We start from the raw sequence: 10,704 nt of genomic DNA, 5'->3' as shown, positions 1-10,704 counted from the left end.
TGGGGGGAAGGTGTTTTAAGATTTGATTTTACTTACCCTTGTCATTGTTTTGATTTGATTGGTAGTAAATTAAATCGATTTTGTTTTTTCCCCAAGTCGAGTGTTTTTCACCCATGACCATAATTGGCAAGTAATCCCTCCCTGTCCTTGTCTTGACCCTCCAGCTTTTCTTTGTATTTTCTCCTCCCCATCCCACAGCAGGGGGGAGGAGTGAGCCAGCTGCCTCCTGATGCTTTGCTGACAGGCTGGGCTGGGCTTAAACCAGGACACAGAGCCAGAGCACATTTTCCAAACAGCTCTATTTCAAGAACCATCACTATTAGATAACCTGGGATCAGGACTGACTAACCACCTACTGAATTCATCACCATTTCCTGCACAGCTGATTCTGTAGGGAGCAAGAAACAGCAATTTGACACACAACATGGTGTAAAGCAAAGGACAGTCACTTCAGTACGTTTTGTCAAAACGAGCCTATATAATATTTATAGGCACTTTACTGCCATGCTCATTTAGCATCCACGCCCCTTGGTCCCCTAAATCATGCTGAGTAACCGCTGCCCCACCATGACACAGGACTACTTCTCACCACCAAAGCAGCAAGCAAGCCTGCCAGAAGGATTGCTACAGGCAACACTGGCCTCGGAAGCTTCAGACAGCAGCAGAAAAGCAAGCTAGCCTCTAGAAATGGATATCAAGTTGCTCGGCAGACTCGATCTCTTTTCAGTTGCAGCACAGCTTAATTTCACATACATACATACAAATACACAGAATTTATATGTGGCTATATTATGCCAAAACATAAGGCTAGTAAATTTTCTTGTATTTCAAGGCTCCGTAACTCCAAGGAGTTATTCATTACCATGACATAATCAAAGTGACCTCTTAAGCTTCACAGAGAAGTGATATGAACACTTGGATGAACTAGTTATTTAGGTCAAACTCTTTAGAGAACTAAAGGATGCTGCAGCTCCAGATAGAAAACGTGGCATAGATGTTCTTCACTGCAGGACTCCAAATACCTCTTGGGGATGTTTCTCAGCAAATGGTCTGTAGCAACATAGACAATACCCTGAAGTTAAAAGTCTTTTTGTTACCACGCTTGTTCTTTCCCATCTAACCCTTTGCAAAACTATTCAACTAATTCTTTGCCAGTTGTTCACAGAATGACATGTTTTTGAGAAATACATAGCAGGTGCTAAGACTGGAAAAAGACACAAGGAAATCTTTTATGAAGATTTGCAAAGTGAAACTGGAGACCTACCAAGCTAATGCATTTATTAAGCTTCAGCACAATTTGCAGTACATTTGACACAGTTTTAAGGGGCTGAGGCAGAATGGGGTCCATCAAGATACTCCACAGAGGCTCTTTGACAATCCTAAGCCAACGTCTCCCACTATCTGCTCTGATCCCCTTTAGTGCAGCTCCACTGGAAGTAGGAGCTCCTCAGCTGGCTAAGTGAGCTCTGGCACTTTTCCACTAGCTTAGAGGTACCACTGAGAATGATCAGGGGTTGAAATCTGTTAGAAAACTTGCCTAGATGGTAGTAAGCAAACTCCAAAGAATTTTAACTACTTGCATGCATTGCATTCTGATTAAAATCAAATGCATAAACAAGAAAGTCTGATTTCTGAAGAGCGGTGAATAGCTCTCAGCTATGTGATTTTTAACAGCCATTAGAGTCAAAGCAAAGGCTGTTGGCTGCACGACAAAATTCCCCTCAGTAACACAGCCACATAATAGGGCATTCACAATATTTCTTTGCAATGTCCTTTATTAAATATCCTCCTTGACACAGAATATTTAAGCAAAAATAGTTTAAAAACTCTGTTTTGGTAATTCTTACAGGAGTCTCTTATGTAGTCACTGTTACAGCAGCTCACGTTGCCATTCAAGGAATAAATCTTTATCAAATGTCAGGTTTCTCACTGTGCGGAGATCTGTTCCATACAAAGAAGTCGTTAAGAGTAGGCATTGGAAAATGCCTATAGAAACCAAGAAAAGTCTGAATTCCAGTCTTCAGCTAATAAAGAAATAAAACGTGTCACAGACACGTAATTCTTAATAAATGAAGTAGCAGAACAGGAAAATGCATCCTCTACAGCTTACATAAATCATGGCAGTGCATGCAAGCACAGCAAAAGAAGAGGATATGCCTCAAGCACAGATGCTTCAATACAATGTTGAAGCTTCAGCCCGATGCTGCCCAGCTACACCCTGTGAGTCTGAATTGCCATTTCCAATACTGGAAACCTGTCATGTAACAATCGTGTGGCAACTGGCACTACCGACTCCAATGGGATTCTGCCCACAGAAATTAGACAGCATAAACAGATTCTGCTTTGATTTCTGTCTGCCACAGCTGTTGCATGGCCTGTTTGAGACCTGGATGGTCTCCTTCATTTTATTATTTTCTATGTAAACTAATAATCTAATTTTTTTACATTCATGAACAGTAAATAAATGTTTCTTTGGATCAAAGGATAGCTCCTATAGATGTAGACATTCCGATTAAATAGATTAGGCTCAGCAGGTAACCAGATTAACAAACCTATTGACACAGGGAAGATGACAGGGGACACAGCATGTGCCCTTGTTGCATAGGTGTAGAGCATACGTATCTCTTATGATGAACATTTCAGTCAGAATCCTTAAGTTATAACCAAAACACTATGTAAGGGGTTGCTTGAGGTCAAACAAACCAGTCCCTCCTTTAACAACTTTTCCAACCACTAGGCATGCAGAAGGAGATCGCAGCTCATCATGGGCACCTGTAACAGAATTCAAACAAAATCCTATTAGGATATTTCCAAAGGTTTCTCAAAGGTCAGTGCTGAAAAGAAAGCATTTGGTCATCTGGTTCAGCCCCCCCTAGTTTCAGAAAGGCACTGCCTCCTACTGTTCAGATTGAATTTGTATTTCTGAGAGCAGGAGTCCAAAACTGTTCCTACCCCTCCTACAACAACTATTATCTCATCCCAATCTTTTTGTGCAAGCAAAGAATTAGGCCACACATTACTAAACTCTCCCTATTCAGCACGAAAAGACAACACATTCTGAATTCTAAGAGAACACAGATTTGACCTTCCAGTGAACACATTTTGCTGATTAAATAGATTGCTAAAAAAATACATCAAGTGAGGCAAACCCCAAAAGATTGCCTTTTCATTGCTGCCTTATTCCTTTGTTAGAGTGAATCCTTTTGATGTGGATTTTAAATCCTTCTGGCTAGATACGAAGAGAACTTTTCACTGGAGAGACATTCCATGAATTCCTTTGATTTTGTGGTTACTCACTGTAGCAAAACAGTGTCACAGAAATTTGGAAGCTCTCCACATGACATGTCTGGCTAGGACTGTTTTGCTTTCACTGTTTTTATTAGCATTCAGGCTGTTCTTCATTCATCCTAAATACAGCAAGCTGGAATTTTATCATTAGAGCAGTTGGAAGATTGGAAATAAAACTGTTAAACTTTTGATAAGTTTGGCTCATCTTTCTTCTACTGAGCAAAATGTACTGAACTTTCTATCATACAGAGGATGGGGGGAGGAGCTGCACCATAACACAGTGTATGGCATGTGCTTGCCACTCTGATCTCAGCTACAGCTTAATAATTAAATAGCTGCTCCTAAATGTGTCTCAGCTGAAGAAAAAAAAAGGTCCTTTGTTAGACCATTAAACAAGTCATAACTGTCCTGTTTGTTCATGTGATGTTAACAAAGAGTTATTCTTCAAGCAAACAGCCAAAAGGATCCCACTTCTGACGCAGTGTGCTCTCTGCACACTAAACCCTGATCAGCAGTCTGCGGGGTCACACCTGCGCTCTAACGGCACTTCTTATGTTAGCTCTGCGCAGTGGTCACAAGCCTTCTTTTTTCCTTCTTATTGTTCAGGGTCATAAGCGAGCACCCTTGCAGAAACTCTTTAACTGTACAGTCAAGTTAGCAGTTACATTAAAGCAAATTAGATCCAGACTGCTGCAATCCACATTATGACTTTGATTTCCATTTTGGTGAAATCAGTAACTCCCTCCACTTGTAATCAGTGTAGCCTTCCTGCTAATTCACCATACCCTTCTGTCAGGACATACTTCATGTCTTTATTCATAATATTATCCATAAATATAATTACATTTCACTTGACAAAAACCTTATCTTATTCTTATCAATACACGAAATAACGTAAATCCAGAGAGAGAGAGAGCACATCTGTGCACAAAACATTCTCTTCTATTCAATTTCATCCCGGATTTACACTTTTCCTTTCTGATTTTCAGATGAATTTTAAGTCAATTGTAACCAATGCTGTTCATTAAAACCCAAATTACCTTCCCATAAGAGGTATAAAATAGCATTAATGAAAAGGAAATCAGTGATAAAAGTATCTCTGACACCTGTGCAAGGCAGTTTAAGATACTAACTGACGAGATCATGTTGAGATCTCTTCCCATTTGTAATAAGTAGCAAAGGTGGCAGCGCAGGAGCATCCAAGAAGGAGAGTATGTAACTGGCATGGGACAGAAACTAAGACTATTTGCAAAAGGGAGACATGATTAGTATCCAAAGCATGAGATCAAGCAAACTGTCTAATGACAGACTTAAAGCACAAGTTTTTTGGATGAGACTCCTAAATGTAGATGGCTAGTGCCATTTCCAATGCCCCAAATGATCCATGCAGCCATGTGATCTCTACACCTTCCAGAGCAGCAACGAGAGGCTAGAAAGGATACTCTTGGGCATCTCAGATAGCACAGAAACCTACCATTAGACAAATGAATCTGATCCTTTGTCTGTGTTTGAGGGGAAAAAAGCAAAGATAGTAAAGTGCTACAAAGCAGAAGAAAAACAGAATCAAAGTAACAACCAGGAGGACTGTTCTCACAATAAAATTCTAAATAACAAGGTTAGAGAAGAGATGAAAATATGGGAGTTACAATACAGACATGGAAACAAAGCAGAGATGGCAATTTTAATGGTAGAGACAGAAAAAGGCAGATTTAGTAGTCTGTTAAAAGGCTTTGCTATAACAAATCTTAACAATCTTAAGGTTTGTTATAAAAATGCCTACCTAATTCTTAAAGAAAGGAGTCACAGACCCCACAAATTGCATGTGGGAGCTGACTTAATTTAAGCTGACAATTTTATTAAAAAAATCTGGAACATTTTCCTAGGCAAGGGCTTAATTAAAATTTTAGTCTCTGGCATTTTTTCTAATGCAGTTATGCATTACTCAAAATAGTGGAAAGTTACGATGAAAACAAAGCATATGTGAAATGCTGTAGCAATGTATTTCAAACTAAACCATTTACCCATCATTGTTGCTTCCTTCAAGAATTTGTAGCTGGTTTCAAATGTCATCTGTTGCAGAGGGGAAGAGTTGGACTGAATTCCAAAACGATTCAGTGGTTTATAAAATCCTTCAAAACACATGTAATCTGCCACAAGTGAAAGGTGCCGAGGGTCTACCACAATTCCTAAGAACACAAGAAAGAGCAATCATCAGAGCATTCAAGGGCTAAGTTTTGTTGGGTTTTTTTTTGTTTTGGTTTGTTGTTTTTTTTTTAAATAAATCAGGTCTAAATTAAACCTCCTGAAACTAATCAATATGGAGAACATCTCTATTAACATTCTTCTGGCAGCTGCACCTCTTCGTGCGTAGCTGGCTTAACTGCTCCCCTCAAATATCCAAGAGAGGCAGACCCCACTATAATATAAAACAATGTCTCTCCAGGGAAACTAAAATGTCAAGAATACTGTAAGGTGGTAGTTTCTCTACATAAAATCAGTAAAGTCTGCATCATCTTTGTTTATGCAGAAAGGGATCACACATCCATCCATTTGTGATGGGACAGAGCTCTAGCCCCTCACCTAGTAGTCTGCATTAGCTAGGCACTGGCGTCAGAAAGGTTCTGATATTTTCTGTGCATGATATTAGGCATCCACAGAAAACCCCATTTAGGCTAAAAAGAAATAGCACTTATTTTTAAATAACGCTTGTGCAGTCAGTGTAATGGGGGACCATTAACAGCTCTGTCAACATTTAACTAGCAGTTCTTGAACAACTTGAAGGTCAGACTGTTCTGGGCTGCCAGCTGGAAAATCTGTTTGATATAACTGGTTGCTAAAATTCCCACTGTATTAATCTTCCCTCTTTTCAATAGTTTAATTCATAGCAAGACTTAGCTCACTTAAGGCAAATTCAACATGCCTAATTTAAGCAACCTATGAAGTCAGGCATCTTCCCTAAGCTAGGTGCCTGGATTCTCTAAATAACCTATGCAGAGAGAAGAACATTCAGACTACATAGCACAGATATTTTAGGAAAGATATAAAAACTCAACTACAAAGGTAGCCTAGACTCCCATCATTAGAAGCTAGAGTGAGGCAAGATTAATCCTATTCTCAGGGCCATTATACAAGTCTAACAGTTAGCTTCTTCAGACATCAACAGTTAATTCATCTGGATCTTCCAGCTTGCATAAAATAAATACACTACAATAGAAAAGCTCTGTGAAGGGGGGATAAATTCAGCCTTGCCTAGTGAATTTTCTACTGATTAAAATGGAACCTAACAATTAACTAACAAAGTCTTCACAGAAGGCACTATAATGATTAAAACGATGAAAAGGTGCAACTTAAAAATATACACATAAATAAAAATATCATGCAAAACCATAACTTTGTAAGCACTGTGGCTGGGTTTTCCCATCTTAATGGTAATAAAGACTAACTTTAAAAATTCAAAGAAATCTTACCATATACAGCAAATACATCTTTTATTTCCTTTATAATCACCCTCAGGGCAGACTCAATTCCATAATTCTTAGCCATGGCATGAATATCATTGGAATAAAGTCTGTTCAGGTCCAAAATCTGAAAGCAAAAAAACCACAGAAACAAGTTAGGACAGCAGTTACTTGGTATTTCCAAATAACTTAAGCTAAGCTAAGCTAGCTTTTTCCTCCATTTTTCATTAGCTTAAGCAGCACCAACAATTACAGAACAACTAGGCAGCAGCTCAGAGCCAAATACAGGCAAAAATGATTCCGGTGATTTATGTTTAAGCTAGTGATCACAGCATTATATAGATGAATAAAAGTACTAGAATCAAAACTCACCACAGGAGAAAATTATCTGAAATTAGAAAAAGCAAACTAACAAACCATCCCGAGCAGCAGAGAAACATGCCAAAGTCTTTCAAGCAACACAATGCACTGCCCAGTCTGCCTCAGCCAGCCAGAACTTCCAGCAAAAGCAGTAGAGAAGATGTAGCTTAAAACAATCCTGTATTTGTAGAGTTATGGGCTAGATGGCGTAACAGAACTATTCATCTCCAAGTACTGCAATTCATTTAGATGGAAGAACTCCCTCAAGTAACATTTAGAGAGACAGTTAGAAGCGTGGTGTGAAATTATCTGTCATTAGACACTGGGCTGCTGCACAAAAACTGATTTGCAAGATGCCCTTGAGAAAAGGCTCTGCTGAGCTCTGAACACATCTGGGGGTAGAAAGGAGAAGGAAGAGAGTTTAAGAGCTGAAAAGGTTACACATCAGCCCTGCTAAATTTAAATGGCATCCATTATCCACCGTCTTTCCCCAGAACACAAAAGATCATTCAAGTTCAGGATTATAAATAGATTATATACATCAGAGTATCTGAACAGCTCCACAAGGTTTATCCCTTCGGTATGCAGAACAAGTTCCTTCTCTCCTTGCTTATTAGTACTTTCATTCAACAAGCATCGTGTGATCCCCTTCACTTCATGAATGACTGTGCTTCGTGCGAGAGAGACAAGCAAGGAGGAGAGATCGAAGTACACCTTCATCAATGGAAGCGTCAATGAAACCTAAGAGGAAAAAAAACCAACATAGTGTTGTTCTGTAAGGAAGCTTGAACATTAGGCTCAACAACCAGCCTTTTTCTTTTTAGGTAAAAAGTAGACAACTGGAATTACCCTAGCTGTGTGTTTAGGAACATAAACGTCTGACTAGAATCCCAGCTGAAGGATGCTAGTATGAACACCCCATCCCAGGATCACTTACCCATATAGCTTTAAGGATCTCTGAACTTACACTGACTGGGGTTTTTGGGTGGCCTTTTTTTTTGGGGGGGGGGGGGGGGGGGGGGGGGAGTACGTGTTTGTTGGGTTTTTTGTTTGGTTTTTTAAGATGTTTAGACTTTTTCAACTGTCCAGCCAATGCTTTTATTCATCAAGAGCTACACAGTGGTGCATCATATATTTAAAGATCAAAACACAATAAGAATGTCAAAAACCTGTTTTTAAGATGAATTTTCATCAGGCATTCTAAAAGTTACAAGCTACTAAAAGATAATGTCAAGAAGTACATTTGTACTGCCACTTTTCTGTATTAATGCAGGATTGCTGAGACAAAACAGCAGCACTGTACTGAAAAGATCCATTTGTTATAGGAGCTACGTGCAACCATTGTGTAATCACACACAGATGTTTCCAGGCACCACCATCTTACCTCACACCAAAGTTCATTTTTGGTGTCAAATGTGTAATCCTGTATTGATGGGTGGCTGTCCAGAACAGCATTTACTCGCAACTCTGCTGACTGAAGGAATCGATCTTTCTCTCTTTTAGCCTGAGACATAAAGGAAAGATGTTGAGATTCATCACCATCTGCTCCATTCTGATGTTCTTCAGCACCAGGAGTCCCTTCTTTTTCTGATTCAGCCTCTTCATCTTCTAGATTCTCATCAACATTTTCTTCCCCATTCTCTTCTTCACTCTCATAATCAACCTGCAAAGAAATAATGTCGTATTTATCTGAGCCAGAACACGTACAGAAACAAAGCACACCATGAACAGTTTTATTCATGAATATTCTTGACAGCTGAGTTGCAAGTATCTCACCTATGACACAATGAAAATGTAATTCTGTTGTAAAGAAAACAATACAACAGATTCAGTTCAGTCTCTATAATCTTGTCCTTATTCCTCAATACAGTACAGGATGCTACAGGTTATTGGGACCATAGCAGAATTTAGTTTTCTTCCCCCCAAAAAGGCTCTTCTCATAATCCAACTCTGATGATGGGATTCCCTCAGGATTTTCAGTTACTCTACCTCTTGCTGAAATTACAGCAACCCATCTTTTAAGCAGTAATTACGAAGTAGTGAACACAGAGAAACATGCAGAGCCAGAGAGAATATTTATTAAGAACCACAGTAAAGTTTTAAAAACAATTAATAGCATGAAAATAGCAAGAGGTAAAGTTAAGGTGAACTACAGCACAGACAGCCTGATTGCCAGACACATCCGCCCAATGCCTGAAGAACAAGGCTTTGGAAAGACGCAGATCTCGTCCATCTCTAACTTGCATGGTTCTGTATTACTCTTAAAGGACAGCAGTGACCAGGCTCAAATATGATGACTAAAGTCATCACAAGTCTCAGCCCACATCTTCTGCTATAGTTTTTCCCCCCATCCAAATCAAAACTGATCAGCACAAAGCAGAGATCTTCCTACCTCCTTTCAAATGCTGTGGGTTTTTTGTTTCGTTTTGGGTTTTTTTTCAGCATTTTGTTTCAATGGAAGCTTTCCTTCCCAACTCAAACCAAGGCAGAGGAAATTAGGAATTAAAGTGCAGTTCTGAGCACCTATGAAATCATTACCTCTTCCTCCTGGTTCTTCCTCCGTTTTGCTTCTGTAGCATCACCATCCCCTTCATCAGCTTCTGCATCAACAATGTTCTCTTCCTCCTCTGCTGGAGCTTCCTGATTACTCAGTGCCTAGAAATCCATGACAGACCAGATAATCAGGCTGACTGCTTATGGCAGTAACACTGCTAGGAAGCATCAACTGCATCAAAAGGCTTTAGCCAAACATTTGGAATTTAACAATCCCTTGTACAATGTTCTACCTTTAAGGACAAATTAATTTCTAGAAACTCACTACTATAAAGAAGTAATGAACTTACACTCATGATAACTGTAATATTAAACAAGATGAACATCTACAAGACAGATAAGCTATCAGCCTGCTTATATGACAGTCCTTGATGGGAGAGGAGTGGCAGAAGGAACATGCAAAAGCCTTTCAATGAAAAAAGGATCTTCCCCAAGGTTTTGACAGCCACTGCTATAACAGGACATTGATCTGGGAGCAAACGGTGAGTAATATGCTTTTATCACACCGAAGTTAAAATAAACAGGCATTTTCAGAGTACAGTCTTAAGTAAATTAGGATTTAATATACAATAACTTTAATTTCCTTGTTAATTTTATGAGAATGCAAAGACAGTTTATGCATAAAGAAAATATTTAAGTAGTAATTTAGTATTCACACATTTTGTGTTCACATTGAAACATGCTATGCTTTTCCAAATTCTGGTTCTCAAAAACAGGTAAAGGAAGTGAGGCATTTTTCAGGTAATGTTTTTCTGTACCTTGTCTTGGTCACCATCTAAATCTTTCCGAGTTGCCTTCCGGGTGCTGACTTCAGTAAAAGATGCCATCTTTGCACTCTTCCTTTTAATTGCTTCCAGAAAAATTTTAAAGAACCTGAAAGAAGCAGCAACCCAGAATGTCAAAGCTCTGCAGTACTGCAGTCAATTTCAAGCTGTCAGAAAATTAATTTATTTTAATAAGCCAGTCAACTCATGACAGACATGTTCTCTGGTGGATGCAAAAGTACCTCTAGGACAAGGCAAATAATTTTTCTTCTCACCCCTTT

At 39.1% G+C, this 10,704-nt stretch overlaps 1 protein-coding gene across 1 annotated transcript in view; it reads right to left on the bottom strand.

The window, feature by feature from the left end:
- Nucleotides 1–1,227: 1,227 nt before the first annotated feature.
- The window catches only part of POLR1A (RNA polymerase I subunit A), a 35,792-nt gene continuing 26,315 nt past the window's right edge, over nt 1,228–10,704 (bottom strand). Inside the window, exons 28-34 of the mRNA XM_075052886.1 lie at nt 10,418–10,532; nt 9,645–9,761; nt 8,491–8,769; nt 7,647–7,847; nt 6,756–6,873; nt 5,310–5,474; nt 1,228–2,772 (exon numbers count right to left, since the gene is read on the bottom strand). Coding sequence (XP_074908987.1) covers nt 2,672–2,772; nt 5,310–5,474; nt 6,756–6,873; nt 7,647–7,847; nt 8,491–8,769; nt 9,645–9,761; nt 10,418–10,532 — 1,096 coding nt within the window. The 3' untranslated portion in view covers nt 1,228–2,671. The remainder of the gene's footprint in view (nt 2,773–5,309; nt 5,475–6,755; nt 6,874–7,646; nt 7,848–8,490; nt 8,770–9,644; nt 9,762–10,417; nt 10,533–10,704) is intronic.

The sequence above is a fragment of the Buteo buteo genome, chromosome 1, assembly GCF_964188355.1.
Source record: "Buteo buteo chromosome 1, bButBut1.hap1.1, whole genome shotgun sequence".
Taxonomy (NCBI): Eukaryota; Metazoa; Chordata; class Aves; order Accipitriformes; family Accipitridae; genus Buteo; species Buteo buteo.
The sequence above is the reverse complement of the archived record's forward strand: the minus strand, read 5'-3'. Positions and strand labels throughout refer to the sequence as shown.